Here is an 18,978-nt window from a genome sequence, read left to right on the forward strand (position 1 = left end):
TAGATGATAGAGCTAGAGAGATAGAGAGATAGATAGATAGAGATAGAGAGATAGATACACACACACACACACATACACACACATACATACACAAAACAAACAAAAAAACACTACAGCTCTCATACGAATTAAATGTGGGAAAGAAACTGCCCTTCACAGAAGGAACACACATCAGTAATTGTCATTGGCTTTGTCCTCGCCTCATCTGGTGATCATGTCTGTGGTGCTGTTTCATTACCGAACTAGACAAGAATGACTGCTCATGTTTATTTCCTCTACAAAGAAACCTGCACATGGGGACCGTCTAGAGTTAACAGCCATTTGGATAGGTGGCTGCCAATTTCAAAAAGTTCACTTCAAAAAAACAAGAAGTTTTTAAAAAGATGAGTTCAGCCCGGTGTGGTGGCGCACGCCTGTAGTCCCAGCACTTGGGAGGCAGAGGCAGGCGGATTGCTGTGAGTTCAAGGCCAGCCTGGTCCACATAGTGAGTTCTAGGACAGCTCAGACTACAGGGAGACCCTGTCTCAAAAAGACCAAAAAAAAAAAAAAAACAAGAGTTCAAATTGAATCGCCCTGCATGGGTGACGCTGCTACTCCCAGACATCTTGGGTTATTTAATACCTTCCCAGGACATATTGGTCAGGGAGGCCCCAAAGGTCTCCAAACAGCACAGGTTACCTACCACAAGTACATGGGGAGACCCTATTACTGAAGACATCACCACATACTTCAGCTGTAGGACACAAGATACGCCTACTTGTTGCAATGGTGGCATGACTGCTATGGGGTAGCTAACTGAACTGAGGCTGAGTCTGATCCCTTCTCCAGAGTAGGACATTTCATGTGTGATACTGTAACCCTGGTAAAAGCTAGATTTCCTTCTTTTCTCTTTTTGGTCTTTTAGAGACAGGGTTTCCCTGTAGCCCCAGCTGTCCTGGAACTCACTATGTAGACCAGGCTGGCCTTGTACTCACAGAGATCCGCCTGCCTCTGCCTCCCAAGTGCTGGGATTAAAGGCGTGTGCCACCACGCCGGGCTCCTTTGATTTTTTAAAATATTTTATTTATTATTTTTATATTTTTATGTGTATGCATGCATTGCCTACATGTAGGTAAGTGCACCCATGTCACGCAATGACTGCGGAGGACAGAAGAGGCTGTCAGATCCCCTGGAACTGAGTTATGGACAGTTGTTAGCTGCTACATGGGTGCTGGGATGCGAACCCAGGTCTTCTGCAAGAACATTCAGTGTCTTAACCACTGAGTCATCTCTCCAGGCCCGATTTTTTTTTTAATTATATGTCTGTGTATGAGTCTGTACACCTGAGTACAGAGGTCAGGATGTGGAGTCCCCTGGAACTGGAGTGCAGGTAGTTGTGAGACACCCAAAATGGGTGCTGGAAACTGAACCTGGGTTCTCTGCAAGAACAGCACACGTACGCTGAGCCACCTCCCCGGCCCTCCTTTGATAATTTTAAGTTAATGTAACAGAACTAACAAGTGTACAGAGCCGAATGGTCATGTGGTAAATCATACAGGGAAACTTGCTGTAAATGGGGCTCTCTTCCTGAGAAAATGGATTGTGCATATGGAAGTTATAATTCCATATTTAATTTGCATGCAACAAAGCACTGAAGTGGATGGATTTTGATAAAGAGGATAATTATCACTCCAAAATGATCATGGGTATAACCATTTAAAATATTTTAAAGTAAGTAAAGCTTTACACTCCACCAGCAGTAAAGGGGTAGGGGAGGGTGAAAAATCTAAGGAAAGGTGTCCTAAGACAACACTGTGGAATGGTCCTCACAGTGCCACTTTTATCTGCGAGCACAAAATAAGCCTGCAGTTGATTCAGGACAAGGACTACTAGCAGCTCAGAGAATCGCAGTTTCACATGAGATGATGTACCTGCGCTTGCTTACTATGTACAAAAGGATAGTTCTAGAGTCCCTAAAGGAGGGACAGGAGAGGCTACAAAGCTGATGACAAACACCCCGTGAGCTTCAGGCAGTTCGCAGAACAGTCCCATCTGCAGCACCACTAAAGCCGTAGGAGAAACCTTCAGATGACATCTGAGAGAAAAGCTAATGTAAATGTAATTTTGGTTGCCTAAAGCAATTCTTTAAATTTGCAACAGTAAACATTGTAAAATAATTAATGTATAGCAACAAAAATGGTAATGATTTTAAAATAAAACATTTAGGGGCTGGGGAGATGACTCATGGGTGAAGTGCTTTCTGGGCAAGTGTTAGGATTCAAGCCTGATGCCCAGCATCCAAACAGAAGCTAAGGGCACATGCCTGCACTACCAGCACTGGGGAGGCAGAGACAGCAGGATCTCTGAATCACAGAGCTCCAGGTTCTATGACAGATTGTCTCAAAAAATAAAATGGAGAGCAACAGAGGAAGACACCAGACAATGACCTGTGGTCTCCACACGCAAATATACACATATGCCTGAAGATACACACACACACACACACACCGAACACATAGGCACAAAATAACTAACATATTCTTAGGGTACTAGAGAGATAGCTCAGTTGGTGAACTTCCTGCTTTGTACGCACAGAAATTTTAGTTTGATCTCCACATCAAATAGCCTCCCAGAAATCATATTAAAAACCCAGGCACAGTGGCATGGGTTTGTAATCCCAGCTCTCGGAGGCGGTGGATCCCTGGGGTCTGCTGACCAGTGAGACATGCCTACTTGTACAAATGAGAAACACTGTCTTCTAAGGAACAACACCCAAGTTGTTCTCTGTCCTCAATCATACACCACACACACACACACACACACACACACACACACACACACACACACCTTTGAGGAACAGCACTCCAAGGTTATTCCCTGGCCCTGAACACAAACACTCATACACACAACACAAAACCACTTATTCAACAACTTTTTCCTGGTCTTAGGTGTTGGAACTTGGAGGTAGAAATGTAGTAATAATCTAAATAACCAAAGCATTCAAGGAGTTCACAGTCTGATGGAAGATAAAAAATAGCACAGGATAAGAAATATCAAGATCAGCTAATTAGCGAAAGCTAAGGATATGCAGTGGAGAGAGGGAGGGAGGGAGGCAGGGAAGGAGGCAGGGAAGGAGGGAGAAAGGGAGGCAGGGAGGGAAGGAGGGAGGAAGGGAGGGAGGCAGGGAAGAAGGCAGGGAGGGAGGGAGGGAGGCAGGGAGAGAAAGAGATAGAGAGAGAGAATAAAGAATGGCCACTGTAGTCACTGTGTGGGAGAATCTACATGCTTATGTGGGTATCACATGTGATAAAGATGAATCCAGGTCTCCAAAACACAATAAAGAGGAAACAATTAACTGAAGCAAAACGGGCCGAAACTAGGTTTTGTGGCATAAATTGGGACTCTCAGTTCTTTGGAGGTTACAACAGTAGGATCTCCATGAGGGCTGGGAGGGAGGGAGGGAGGGAGGGAGGGATGCCTCTAGTCTTGCAGATGAAAAAGCAGTAACTTCGAGGGTGGGGGGTGGGGCAGGGCATTTAACTGAGTCCAGAGGATCACAGACTGGAAGACTAGAGGAAAGGGCAGGCAGGCCAGGAAAAACTGTGAGCTTGCCAAGAGATCAAGAGAGATGGCCAGACTTGAGAATTTCCAGTGGTTCAGGATGACTGGTCACTGGAGTAGAAGGTAGGCAGTAACCACAGGAGTACACAGGGACCAGAAAAAAAAGTTTAAGCAGATACTTAACAGGTCCAAAGTGGTCACCTGGAAGAGACCAATGAGCTTGACAGGCCCTGACATAATGCCAGACTTAAAGAACTCTGACTACCCAAAGGGGATTAATCAGACCTACACAAACCAAAGGGGGTGGTGGTGGAGCAGCAGTGTGATCACCACATACCTACTGCTCAGGAGAAAGAACGGTTAGCCAGCAAACATCAAGAACCACAGTGCAGGGCCGGAGACTTGGCTCAGTGGTTAAGAGCACTTGGCTGCTCTTGGAGAGGACCAGGGTTCAATTCCCAGCACCCACATGGCAGCTAACAACTGTCCATAACTGAAGTTCCAGGGGAATCCTACGCCCTCTCCTGACCTCTGCAGGCATTGCAGGAAACAGGTACATTTACATGCATGCAGGTAGTACCCTCATACACATAAAATAAAAATGATAAAAGTATATTTTTAAAAGAGTTACAGTGCAATGGACAAGGCAATCTGTACTGTGGAACTGAGCGTGATGTTATTAAACCTCCAAAGTGTATAGCTCACTTGTTCAACAGGAAGTATTTATTAAATCAATTCTATGCGTAGTCCTGTGTGCTAGAGATAGAATGGTAAATACCACAATCAAAAGTCCCTGGCTTGAGGCTGGAGACATGGCTCAGCAGTTAAGAACACTGGTTTGGGGACTAGATAGATGGCTCGGTGGTTAAGAACACTGGTCATTCTTGCAGAAGACCTGGGTTCGATTCCCAGCACCCACATGGCAGCTAATAACTGTCCGTAACTCTAGTCCCAGTGGATCCGACAGCCTTGTCTGACCTCCGCGGGCATTGCATGACACAGGTGCACTTACTTACATGCAGGCAATACACGCATACACATAAAATTAAAATAAATAAAATTAACAAAAAAAAGAACACTGGTTGTTCTTGAGAAAGACCCGGGTTTGAATCCCAGCACCCACATAGCAGCTAACAACTGCCTGTAATGAACATACATCAGGAGAGAACACAGAAAAGAACATGTGATATGTATTGGTATTTGGGTGTTAAAAAATAAGAACATTACAAGGGGGGACACAGCACTCTGCTGTCTGAGGGACAAGGGAAGAAGAGCTGAGAAGAAGGAAATGGCAAACAGCCTTGGGGTGAGAATGTGACTCATCAGTCATTCCTGCTAAAGGGTTGCTCATCTCTAGTTTCTGGGTTTACACCCAAGTTTCCACATCTTCACCCCAAAGGCCAGAAGTTGTTACATGGCAGATTCCCCAGTCAGCTCTCTAGTTTCTGGGTTTACACCCAAGTTTCCACATCTTCACCCCAAAGGCCAGAAGTTGTTACATGGCAGATTCCCCAGTCAGCTCAAGGCCACCCAAAGGAGACATTAATGAAAACCCAGAAGACCTCCTCTACCTTCTGTGGCCTACAGCCACAGTGGGAAAGATGAACCAGGGGAGGAGACGAGGCAGCGGTGAGCAGTGCAACATGGGCAAGAGCAGCAGGAAACAGGCAGCTGGAGCCAGCAGGAGAAAGACGGGAGCGGCTACAAAGAGTACAGAAGACAGTCAGAAAACAGGGGCTAAGTGCATGTGGGGGGCCTCCAGGGCGGAAAGGTTCTCCCTGCAGTTAAAGGTACTTAAGCCCTCCATCACCCCATTAACTTCAGGAAAAGTATGCTTCTTATGTGATGTCATAATTTAAAGATACCAAATAGAATAAATGCAAACAAAGTATGAATAGGAAGAGAAAGAGCCAGGACTGGAGGCTTCCAACCAAGGTGTGCACTCACTAGTCAGTCACGAGCTGTCTTCAGAACATTCTAAAATGCGCACTTCAGATAGCTCATAATCAACGTGGGGGCAGGAGGGTATTTCTGCAACTGTCATTGTAATCTTATTGTAAAACTAGTCAAAGACAGTGAGTTACAAGTCATTCCTGGAACTTACTAATAGCCCAGACCAGCCTCAAATGTACAATCCTAGACTACCTGGGATTACACCTGTAAGCCACCACATCCAACCACAATGCTCTTTTTTAAAAATTATTATTATTATTATTTTGTCTTTTTTTTTTGAGACAGCATCTCCCTGTAGCCCCAGCTGTCCTGGAACTCATTATATAGACCAGGCCGGCCTCAAACTCACAAAGATCAGCCTGCCCCTGCCTCCCAAGTGCTGGGATTAAAGGTGTGCGCCACCACACCTGGCCTTCTTTAATATTTTTAACAAAAAATAACTGAGAAATGAAATCCATATTTATTATCAAACACAAGAAAAATAGTACCAATCAAAGACATAAAATCCTGCCTCAAACATGCATATAATTTGAAGACAAGAAAGGTCTTAGAAGAAACTATACCCAAGAACTTTAGAATTAGTACTTAGTGATTTTTCTTTCCCAAGACAATATTCAACTATGACTCGGCACCCTATGTCACGAAAACACAAGTTGAACTTGTAGAGTCTACTGAATTCATAACCAACTTTGACAGACTCACCCAGTGTTGATGGAAATTATTTCGATCAGTGGATTCTTCCTGATCTTTGGCAAATCAAGCCGTGCTCCCCCCAAGCGCCTGCCACCGTCTTTCTTCTGGCCAAGGAGTCTCACTGAGTGACCTTCAAATCAAACACAAAAATGCATATTAGTATGTCACACAAACCCACTTTCAGGGAATTTCTGTGAAACTGGTTTCAGTGAATACGTTCTTTACTTTTAATTTTTTCTCTTATAAGAAAGAGAGGGGGTGGGTATTCTAGAAAAGATGTAATCATTTCAACCAAGAAATACTACAAAAAAGGGAACAGCTGTGATCAAGGTCTACACTTGAGAAATGCTTTGCTTATGGTATGTGTACACTCAACAGCATGTTTTGAGAGAGAAATACAATGCCTCTAAAATACCTTTTGAAAAGGTATGAATGCTCCCCATCACTGACCAGACAGCGGTACACAAAATGGGCATTAGGCCTGCTTACCAATGTACTGGGTAAAAAAACCACAAAGGTGGGGGCTGGAAACGGGCCAGCAGCTGAGCACGTCCTGCTCTTGCAGGAGTCCCACATCAGACAGCTCACAACTGCAGTAACCCCTGCTCCAGAGAATCCAACGCCCTCTTCTGATTTCCAAAGACACCTGCACTCACGTGTACATAACCAGACACAGACACATAATGAAAAGTAAAGTAAATCTAAGCCTTGTGGGAGCACACGTATTTAATCCCAGCACTTGAGAGGCAGAGGCAGGCAATTTCTGTGAAACTGAGGCCCACCTGGTCTACATAGTGAGGTCCAGGACAGCTGTGGTTGCAGGGAGACCCTTTCTCAAAAAAAATTACATCTTAAAAAAGTAAAAAAACTTGCAAACTTACTTGTATGTCACAAAATGAAATCAGACCACTTCTAAACCCCATTAAAATTTGTCACTTTTAAATTTTTGAATAACTTAAGGCACATAGAAAAGAGTGAACAAAGAGCTCTACCTGCGGGTTCTAATCTCCGTTTTGCCACAGAGCCACCACCTCTTTGCAAACAGACCTGCTGTGCCCAGGCTTTGCCTTGCTCTGCACCATCCACTCTGGACCTACACTGGGATGATCTCAATTTTCTACACCAACATGCTCTTTTTTGAAACTTTGCCAGTGTATGCCTATGACATAAAATTCGTCCCCTGTGAATACACAACTGAAGAGTTTAAATGAATTTCTGGTTTTGGAAGCATGTTAACAACCCAGTCTCAGAACACCTCCCACACTGCTGAACACTCCTTGATTTTGCCCCACCCCAACACTGCTCCTGGGCCAAAGCAGCATACTCTGTTAATCCACCAACCAGAAGTTCATATCTGGATCATTTCCAGCTAACAGTTATCACTACGATACCTGCAGAACATCTGTACATGAAGCTTTGCATGCCCGTGTCCCACTTCTCTTGGACAGACTCCTAAGATGGAAATTGCTGAATCCTGGCAAATCTGATTTCACTTCTTTTAGAAATAACTGTTCTGTAAAGAGGTGACCATTTTGCCACGTTTATCAGATATATGACTTCTCTATATCTGCATTTTTCACTTTCATGATGGTGCCTTTTTGAGAAATGTTATTTTACAGTACAATAAACTTCAAATTATTAACTGCTTCCTTCATGGTACAACGCTTCTGGTGTTAGACCTATGAACTCCGGTTGTTCTAGAGCTACAACGGTACTCTTTCCTGTTTTCCAATCTTTAATTGATCCAGCTTTTATATTAAGGTCACTTTCTATACAGTGAGTCCATCGATTACTCCCCCTCCCCAGATAAACATTCAATTCTCTCAGAGCCTTTTTTCCCTCATTCCTCTCTGTGCTACTGTCATGTGTATTAAAATATACAGCTGTACAAGGCCGAGAGTAGAGTACTATAGTTATCATTTTAAGTAGCAGAGTTTACGTTTGTGTCTCGATGCCATTTCCAACACTTTCCACTGCTCCTTGGACTGCAGCTTCTCCCTCACCTACTTTCTGCCTGACAAATCCTCTTTGGTGTTTTTTATAGGGGAAATCGTTTAGCAACAAACTATCATCCCTGCTTATCAGAACACCTTTTGATTTTTGCTTCAGGTGAATAGAATAGTTTTGCTACATATAGACATCTAAGTTGCCAATTTCCCTGAGCACTGGGGATGCCAGATGCCTTCGGCTATGTTTCTGATCAGATGTCAACCATTAGTCTTACTGTTTATAAGAACACAGTAACCCATTTCTTGTGCTAAAATACCCACTTAGTTTTTCAGTAGTCTGGCGAGGGTATATCCAGGTGTGAATTTCTGTGTTATCCTATGTGGTGTTCACTCAGTTATCCAGATTCATAAAGTGATCCTGTTTGTCAAGGTTTTCATTCTTCTTTTTTCAAACTTTTTTTTGCCCTTTTCTCTACCTGCCCATGACACCTTTGTTAGTGTTCAACAAACATGTCATTCAATAGGTCTCTGGCCAATGTTCTCCAGAGACATGGAAATGACACATACAGAGGTGAAATATGATTTATTAAGGAAACTGGTTCACGAAATTATGGAGACGGAGCAGAACAAACGTCAAGAGCCCAGCAGAAACACGGTGGCAACGCCAGAGTTCCAAAGTCAAGGAACCTGGGATTCAGGATGTCCAAGAACAGGAGAAGAATGTCCAGACTCTGGAGACAGGCAGGGAGAATTTACCCATCCTCCAGCTTTGTTCAGTCTAGGTCCTCAGCTAACTGGAGGGTGCCCACCAGCACTGAGGGTGAAAGATTACAGTTCATTCCCACAAGCCACATGCCATTCTCTCCTGGAAGCATTCTTGCATGCACGTCTGACCATTCCAACAATTTCGATCAAAAGTACAAACACCCAGGTTTCCCTTTCAGCAGAAGAGGGATGGGCTCAAAGACTCCTGAGCAGGGAGTAACAGTGTCTCACTAGATGAACCCTTCGCCTTTTGGCAACCACAGAGTGCTCAGAGCATTCCTCCTCCTTCAGAAATGCTCACGCCTCTGAATCCATCTTCAGAGCTGCTGAGACTTTGTCTTCTACCAAGTCAAAATCAGGAACCAAATCATCCCCATGAGAAACATGCACAGATACTACACTTTTTGGATAAGGTAACATGTGTATTCATTTTTATAATTTTATTCTGTGATTGCACACTCAAGTCACAATTCTTAGTTTTTCTTAATATGATTCCACTTGGATCATGGAAATCCTTGTCTTCTAAATCTAAAATATTTTAATTGTTTATTTAATAACCACATGATTAGAAGAAGCATTTCATTACAACTTTAACATATTCAATAAAAACTTCCAGAGCAAAGGTATATCTCTTTCAAAAGTGGCCATAAATTTTTAGGTTCACGGTTGAATTAATATGGTTATACAATATTGAACTCTGGATAAACCCTGTAAGACATAAAACTGAATGAGATTTTAACCTTTAAAAACAATCTATATTTCACTTTAAAATATACTGTTTCCTACAGAAAGACCTTTTCCCCCCCTTTTTGAAACAGGGTCTCCCTGAAGCTCCAGCTGGCCTGGAACACATTATATAGACCAGGCTGGCCTTGAACTCAGAGCCCCACCAGCCTCTGCCTCCCTGGGACTACAGGCATGCAACACCACGCCCCGCAAAGACTCACTTTTAATGTGACTAACACTGAGATGTTTGCACATGCATCTCTAATCTCTATGTATGTGGTTATTATTAGTCACAGTTGGTTACACTGGGATCCTTGGCACCTGAGTCATCAGGCAGATTCAGTGGTAATGTTTATCACCTCTACTAATTAACATGAAGGAAATTTTTAGGCTTCTTCCTCAAATATAACTCATTTTTTGTTGATTTATTTTGTGTGTATATCATACAAAACATCCAAAACAATTTTATTCATCCATATACCCACTTCTCAAATGGCACCCTCCCACAGCCAACCCCCTACTGGAGCCCATATAATCTGTCATCCCTGTTAATGTCCACTGTGTTGTAGGTGCCCCCAGCCATTCCCCAGTGCTTGTCCATTCACCAAATCTAGTCAGGCTATCTAGAGATCCTTGTTTTAGGAAGATCAGCTGTTCCTCATCTAGCAATCAGTTGTCAATATTCTATTAGATAAGATTGGGGTCTGCTGTTCATTTTTCCGGTTCTATGCTGGGCTACTATCTGGTAGTTCCTTGGGCCACCCTTACCAACAACTCAAAGGAACATATCTCCTGCCTGGCATTGTTTCTTGTTATGTAGCCTTTAGCTATACACATGGACTCTTAAAAAAATTTATACTGACCACTTTAATCTTTGGTTATACTTTCTTTATGGGTGTTTAAGACCATACAGTTGTCCCAGAAAAAACAATTTATTTTTACTCTTAAAGCGTTTGAGGGTCTGTTCCTCAGGGTCACATGGGCTTGGGAGGAGTCCCTGGATCCATTCTTTTACCAGTTCCGCCTATGTGAAGATACATCAAAGGTCCTGATTGACCATGGCTGGCTTCTCTTGGAATCATACAGGAACTGTTTTCTCAGTGTTGACTCTCTTTGTAGACTAAACACTGGTTCAGGTCCATCTGGCAGGGTCTCCACAGCCTCCTTAATCAAGAGGACAGGTGACTCACCACAGGACATTTTGAGAGATGCTCATAGTCCCCTAGAACTTACTCAACCTAGGAGGGAAAGGAGCAAAAACTGTCCTTTATGTCCCCCTGACCAAATAAGTATAGGCCTCAAAGTATGTGTGTTACACATCCAAGAAGGTTAGTTCCACCAGTCTGATACCTTTAATTACTATGAGCCATGTAGATAAAGCTGGGGCAAAGACCAAACGTTCTCAGATAAGCCTTGCCTAAACATATATTCCTTTATCTAGTTCTATGTATAAATTTCCAAAAGGCTGTTAGACTAATATAGAGCCCACTGTTTTTTGTTAAAACTAGCTATGCATTATTTATCTCTCTAATTGTTTAACAATTCCACCGTCATTTCCCCATTTAAGGTGCCCGATTTTTCCTCATTTCTCCGTTAATAATACCCTTCTACGGTTCTACCTCACTTGAGCTCCTTCTTACCCTTTATCCCCTAGGATCCTTGTATAACCTTCCCTCCTCCCGCTTAAAATAAGCCCATTTTTATCCATATCTACCTTATTAAGGCCTGTTTCCTACTGTCCTTCACTTTCAGATTCTTTTCGTTTTACTCCCTGGTTCCTTTCCATCATCCTGGTACCTGTAGTAATGTCTGGATATATACTCATTTATCAGGATTTGGTGCTGGCATACACATATGAGGAGAACATACATTTTTTTTTCTGAGTATGTGTTGCTTCAATTACTATAACACTTTTTAGTTCAATACATTTATCTGCAAATTTCAAGATTTCATCTTTCTTTACTGCTGAGTTCTGCACACTGCTTTCCATAGAGGTTGAACAAGTTTGCAGCCCCACCAGCAGTGGATGAGTGTTCCCCTTTCCCCACATCCTCTCCAACATTTTGTATCATTTGTTCTCTTGATCTTAGCCAGTCTGCCTGGGGTAAGGTGAAATCTTAAAGTGGTTTTAATTTCCATTTCCCTAATTACTAGTGATGTTGAACACCATTTAACATGCTTCTTAGCCGTACGTATTCCAACTTTTGAGAACTCTCTGTTCAGTTCTTTAGCCCATCTTTTGATTTACGTCCTTTCATGATTATTTGTTTTTTTGTTTTTAATTTTTATCTTATGTGTATGACTGTATTGCCTGCGTGTAAGTGAGTGCATCCACGCTGTGCAGGGCCACAGAGGTCAGAACAGGGTGTCAGATTCCCCTGGAACTAGAGTCAACGATGGTTTGTAGCCGCCATGTAGGTGTGGAGAATCGAACCTGGGTCCTCTGCAAGAGCAGTCAGTGCTATTAACCACTGAGCCATCTCTCCAGCCCCAATTCTTTGTTTTTTGAATTCGTTATATATTCTGGATGTTAAACCTCTGTCAGATGTATAGCTGGTGAAGATTTTCTCCCATTCTGTGGGTTTTCTCTTCACTTCCTTGGTTGATTCTTCTGATGTGCAGAAGCTTTTTAGTTTAATGAAGTCCCATTTGTTGATTCTTGACCCTGTTTACAGAGCAATTCATGTCCAGTTTAGAAACTCCTTTCCTACAACTATATCTTGTCGATTATTGCCAATGTTTTCTTCTAACTGTTTCAGAGTTTCAGGCATCACACTGAGGTCTTTGATCCATTTGGAATTGACTTTTGCGCAAGGTGAAAGATAGGGGTTTAGTTTCATTCTTCTACAGGTGAAGATTCAGTTTTGCCAGCACCATTTACTGAACATGCTGTCTTTCTTCCAGTGAATGTTCTTGGGCCCTTGGTAAAATATCAGGGGGCTGAAATTACATGTCATCATATTTGGGTCTGCAATTTTGTTCGATTGATCTACGGGTCTATTTTTGTGTGAGTACCGTGTTGTTTTTATGACTATAGCTCTGTAATACAGCTTAAAATCTGGTATACTAATCCCCCCAGCATTGCTCTTAGTGCTCAGGGTTGTTTTGGCTATCCAAGGTCTTTTGTGCTTCTGTATGAATCTTATGATGGTTTTTCCCAATGCTATGAAAAATGTCATGGGGATTTTGATTGGCATTGCATTAAATCTGTAGGATGGTCATTTTCACAATATTAATTCTTCCAATCTATGAGCATGGGAGGTCCTTCCATCTTCTGAGGTCTTCCTCAATCCCTTTCATTTTTTTGTCTTTTTTTTTTTGAGACAGGGTCTCCTTGTAGCCCCAGCTGTCCTGAAACTATGTACACCAGGCTGGCCATGAATTCACAAAGATGGGCCTGCCTCTGCTTCCCAAGTGCTGGGATAAAAGGCATGTGCCACCACACCCGGCTACTGGCTTTGGTCAGGTTTATTCCCAGATATTTTTTTTTGCAGTTATTGTGAAGGAGAATGTTTCCATGTACTCTTTCTCTGATTGAAAAGGGATAATTTGATCTCTTCTTTCCCAATTATTACTCCTTTTATTTCCTGCTCTTGTCTTATTGCTCTTGCAAGAGTTTCAAGCACTATGTTAAAAAGAAGTGGAGATAGTGGGCAGCCTTATCTGGTTCCTGATTTCAATGAGAATGCTTCCAGTTTTTCTCCATTTAGAATGATGTTGGCTGTGGGTTTGCTATATATGGCTTTAATTATGTTGAGGTATGTTCCCTCCAGTCGAATTCTCTGTAGGATTTTGAACAAAAATGCATGCTTAATTTTGTCAAAGGCCTTCTCTGCATCCATTGAGATGACCATGTGGTTCTTGTCTTTGAGTCCATTTATATGATTTCTGACGTTTATTGACTTACGTATATTGAACCATCCCTACAACTCTGGAAAAAAGCCGACCTGATCATGGTGGATGACCTTTTTGATGTGTGTCTCTATGCAGTTTGCAAGTATTTTGTTGAGAATTTTTGAACATAGGTTCATGAGGATATGGGTCTATAGTTTTTTTGTTTTTGTTTTGTTTTGTTTTGTTTTTTTCTTTACCTGGCTTTGGTATTAGAATGATGCTGGCTTCATAGAAGGAATTTGAAAGTTCTCCCTCCATTTCTATCTTTTTGAAAAAATTAAGTAGTATTGGATGTATAGATCTTCTTTAAATGTCTGGTAGAATTCTGCTGTAAATACATCTGGTCCTGGACTGTTTTCAGTTGGGAGGTTTTGTATTGTTTCAATTTCCTTATCTGTTATGGGTCTGTTTAAGCTGTTAATCTCTTCTTGGTTTAGTGTTGGTGGTTTCCATGCTTTTAGGTACCCATCCATTTCTTTTAGGTTTTCAAATTTAGTAACATATAGGCTTTTTAAAGTATTCCCTTATAATGTTATGCATCTTTCTGGTGTCTGTTGTGATGGTTCCCCTTTCATCTCTGATTCTGTTGATTTGGAGGTACTCTTTCTTTCTTTGGTTAACTGGGCTAGGGGTCTGTCAATCTTGTTTATCTTTTCAAAGACCCAGCTCTTGGATTCCTTGATTCTTTCTATTTTCTTTGTTTCTAATTCATTAATTTCTGCTCTGATTTTTGTTATTTCTTTTTGTCTGCTGGGTTTGGGTTTCGATTGCTGTTGCTTTTCAAGTGTCTTGGTTTGCAATATTAAGTCATTTATTTGTGATCTTTCTGAGTTTTTAATATAGGCACTTAGAGCTATAAACTTCCCTCTAAGGACTGCTTTCAACATATCCCAGAGGTTTTGTTGTGTTGTATTGTCCTTTTCATTTAATTCCAAGAATACTTTTATTTCTTTCTTAATTTCTCTTTTGACCCATTCATCATTCAGGAGTGTGCTCTTTAATCTCCAAGTGTTCGTGTGGTGATTTTGGCTTCTTTGGGTGTTGATTGTAAGCCTCCACTGTGGTCTGATAAAATGCATGGAATTATTTTAATCTTTTTGTATTTGTTGAGGTTTGTTTTGTGCCCCAGTATATAGTCAATTTTGGAGAAGGTTCCATGGGGTGCTGAATAGAAACTATATTCTTTGGTGCTTGAGTGGAATATTCGGTAGATGTCCGTTAGCTCCATCTGATATATGGTATTGTTTAATTCAGATGTCTCTCTGTTAATTCTCCACCCTGTTGACCTATCTAATGGTTACAATGGGGTATTTAAGTCCTGTACTATTAATGAGTTGGGATTAATCTGGGTCTTAAAGTCCTGTAGACTGTTTTTATGAAGTTGGGTGCACCAGAGTTTGGTGAATATATGTTCATGATTGTAAATCTTCTTGGTTTATTGTTCCTTTGATCAGAACAAAGTGGCCCTCTTCTGTTCTGATTAGTTTTAAAGTCTATTTTATCAGAAATTACAATTGCAACACCTGCTTTTTTCTTAGTACCATTCACTTGGTATATTTTTTTTTTATATCTTTTCACCTTAAGATAGTGCCTGTCCTTGAAAGTGAGATGAGTTTCTTGCAGACAACAAAAAGATGTGTTTTATTTTTTAATCCATTCAACTAGTCTGTGTCTTTTTACTGGGGAGTTCAGTCCATTGATATTGATATTTAAAGTTATTAAAAAAGACGTGTATTGATCCCTGTCATTTTTATTTCTGTTCACATTGTTGGTATAGCTGTGTATTTCCACAGTTATACCTTCATTGAGTTTCTTTCTATAACCCCTTGGGTATATTCATTCCTTTCTTCACCTCTTTGTATTGCAGGTTTTGTAGATATGAATTCTTTCAGCATATTTATAGCATGGAAGATTTTTCTTTCCCCTTCGACTATAACAGACATTTTGGCTGGGTAAAGTAATCTGGGTTGACATCTGTGGTCATTGAAAGCTAGGACTACTTTGATCCAGGCTCTTCTGGCTTTCACAGTTTGCACTTAAAAGCCAGCTGTAATCCTGATGGGTTTTCCTCTTTGTGTGACTTGTTTTTCTTTTGCAGCTTTCAGTATTGTCTTTTTGTTCTGTATTAGTGTTTTTACTATGATGTGCTGTGTAGAGTTTCTTTTCTGGTCCTGTCTGTTTGGTGTTCTATGAGCTTCTTGTATTTGTACAGGCATGTCTTTAATATTTTTAAAAATATTCTATTTACTATTTTTATTTTATGTGTATGCATGTATTGCCTGCATGTAAGTAAGTGTACCTGTATCATGCAATGTTCACGGAGGACAGAAGAGGCGATCGGATCCCCTGGGACTGGAGTTACGGGCAGTTGTTAGCTGCCATGTGGGTGCTGGGATTCAAACCCAGGTCTTCTGCAAGAACAACCAGTGTTCTTAACTGCTGAGCCATCTCTCCAGCCCCTCCTTTAATTTTGGGAAATTTTCTTCTACAATCCTATTGAAGATCTGGTCCATACCATTATCTTGAGATTCTTCTCCTTTCTCTATGCCCATGATTTTTAAGTTTGGTCTTTTTAGGGTGTCACACAATTCCTGCATATTCCATTCTTGTGTTTTCTTAAATTTTTCATAATTTTTGCTACAGTGGTCTAATTTATCCAGTCTATCTCCAACTCTTGATATTCTGTTTTCTATTTCATTCATCCTGGTGGTGAGGCTTTCTCCTGTCACTTCTAATTGGCTTACTGAGTGTTTCACTTCCTTTTTCATTTCAGCCTGATTATTCTTCAATATTTCTAACTCTTTTCTGAATTCATTCAGAAGTTTATCCCTATCTTCTTTCAGTTGATTTCTTTCTTTATGTGTTCTTTAAATTCACTGAATTCTTTTATCATGTTTATAATTGTTCATTTCAGTTCCGTGTCCTGCAGTATCTCTAGGGGGTTCTCTCTAGAGGACTATTGGTACTTGGTGGGGATATATTATTTTGGTTTTTAATATTACTATTTTTCCTCTGTGACTCTGACATGTGAATTTCTTTTGTAGTTTCTGATTCTTTTGCGAGACTCAAGCCTTCCTTTGTTGAGTTTAGGTCTGCTTCTTTTCCTAAACTTTATGTGCCTTTGTAGTTTACTTGTTGGGCATGAAAAACTGGTTGGTCTAGGCTTCAGGTTCTCCCTTTTGATTTTATATTGGAGTGGCCTAATTGCTTTTATCTTCAGGAGTTCCCACAGAGGCCCAAGTCAGATGAGGATCACATGCTCTCAGGCTTTCTCCTAAGATCTGGATCCGTCCAGGAAAGATGCTGCCTTGGGGAATTTGGGGGCTGGGCTGGCCTGGGTGCAGGGCCCAGGAAAGATGTTGGTCTCAGGAAGCTCCTGGTTGTGCTACCCAGGAATGCAAAGGTGGGGGGGGGGCAGGAAGAGGCCCCAAGGACTCCTGGGAGGATCTGGGTTGGTCTGGATGCAAAGAATCAGGAAGCAGTGGAAATTCTGGGCCAAGAGGAAAGTCCAGGGGTCTGCGGTGCCAAGACAAGAAATGGGCCAGTGCCCAAGCTAGGAGGAGAGACGGGGTGGGTGAGCTGGAAGGTTGAATGAGACTGGGGGAGTCAAGGCATGGTAGGCGCACCCTGGGATGCAGCCAGGAAAGATGCTAGCACCAGGAATTGGAGGCTGAGCCACCCAGAGAAGCAAAGATAGGTGAGGGCGGGACCAGGCCCAGAGGGCTCCTGGGGACCGCAGGGAGGAGCTGGGTTGGTCTGGATGCAAAGGATCAGGAAGCAGTGGGGACTCTGGGCTGAGAGGTTAGCCCCAGTGTTTGGGATCCCAAGACAAGAAATGGGTCAATACCTAAGCCAGGAGGAGAGATGTGGTGGGGGAGATGGGATGGTGAATGAAGCACAGTGGGTACCGCTGAACTTACCCAGGAAAGATGCAGGCACCAGGAAGCTAGCGGCTGTGCAGGCCAGGGAAGCAAAAGCAAATTAACATTTTTAGTCAAAATCAAGGACGACTGGAATTAAGAGCTTTTGGGGTGAATCTACTTATTCCTGGCATATATCATAACACAGTGCTGAATACTGGGCATTTTAAAGAATGTATTGTAGCAAATCTCAACTGAAATTTCCCCACAAATATTATTTTTGTGAAGTAACTTTTCTGGACCAAATCTAGGAAGCCCATCCTCTGCATAACAAATGGCTGTTAATATTCCCACTTGATTTCTTTTCAACCATGGCTTCCTATGGGTCTACTCTGTATATGCAAAATTTCTTGTTAAGCCAAAGACTAATCACACATTTGCTCAGTATCATGAGCCAGTAAGATTCTTAGCATCTCCTGTATCTGGTAGGACCGGGAAGAGGACAGTCAGTGCCATGTTCAAGTCAGCCTTGCCTTCTCCTTTCTCCTGACCCCCTTGGTCCCCTCTTGCCTTCTCTCCATGAGCATGCAGGCACAACCTCCTGTGAGCTCATGATGGGTGAAGCAGCTGCAGCTTCCTGTCATTGTCTCACTGTAGAGCCACAAACCTTCTCTGTCATTCCATCAACTGCGCCATCTCTGCCATCAGAGCATCTGGGTTATGCAGTATGCTTCTTCTTTCCATGGCCTCAAGAAGGGAAGACAAAGCAGGCTCAGCATAAATACCACATACTTACACTATTCTGAGCCAAACTCTAGTAAATGCTCCCAAATGAGGACTTCTCAACTGAGGGCTGAATCCTTCTGGTCAATTTCCACAAGTTGCTTGGGTCATTTGTCCAGCTTTATCACTATTTTTGGAAGGACGATCAATGTCGACCTCTACAAATAATCATCCCAAAAGCAAATCAAATGAAACTTTTCTATAGCAATCACTTAAAATAAGTTCATATGCATAAGCAATGCTACTTGTTTCATCAGCCTTCAGAAAGATACACTGCTTAATTAGACATCCGAAGAGACAGCCTTTCAGGACCAGAGGTAATAAAAGCATCAGTTAGCCTTTTAAACACTAATCACTTGAATAGGAAACATTCATTCACTCATTCCTTCTGAATATCTGTGTGCTGACAAAGAAATGCAGCCAGCGTCTAACCTGTATTTGGCTAACCAAAGTCTATGGATTTTCCAGGTGAGTGGAACTCTTCAATCAAAGGTTCAGTTAATAAGGAGGTAAGCAGGACTGGTAGGATAGCATAACAGTTCTCTGAAAGAGTCCAAAAGTTCAAGAATGACTACGCAAAGGATGCTATTTTCATACAACCATAAGACAAATTTTCTTGCATCCAGCTGAGCTCTCACAATACACAGCCTGCACTAGCAACATTCAGTAAGTTATTCGTCTCCACTGTCTTAGTCAGGGTTCTCCAAAGAAACAGAATCGGTAGAATGAATATATATGTATAGAGATTTATCCGCTTAGCTCACAGGATAGAGCCCGAGTAGTCCAACAACGGCTGCACCACACTGGAGAGGCTG

General features: G+C 41.9%; 1 protein-coding gene across 1 annotated transcript in view; it reads right to left on the reverse strand.

The window, feature by feature from the left end:
• Cdkal1 (CDK5 regulatory subunit associated protein 1 like 1) overlaps positions 1–18,978 on the reverse strand; it is a 651,069-nt gene that overhangs the window by 458,136 nt on the left and 173,955 nt on the right. Inside the window, exon 6 of the mRNA XM_008826690.2 lies at positions 6,196–6,316. Coding sequence (XP_008824912.2) covers positions 6,196–6,316 — 121 coding nt within the window. The remainder of the gene's footprint in view (positions 1–6,195; positions 6,317–18,978) is intronic.

Source organism: Nannospalax galili, unplaced genomic scaffold (genome assembly GCF_000622305.1).
Source record: "Nannospalax galili isolate Female #2095 unplaced genomic scaffold, S.galili_v1.0 scaffold412, whole genome shotgun sequence".
Lineage (NCBI taxonomy): Eukaryota > Metazoa > Chordata > Mammalia > Rodentia > Spalacidae > Nannospalax > Nannospalax galili.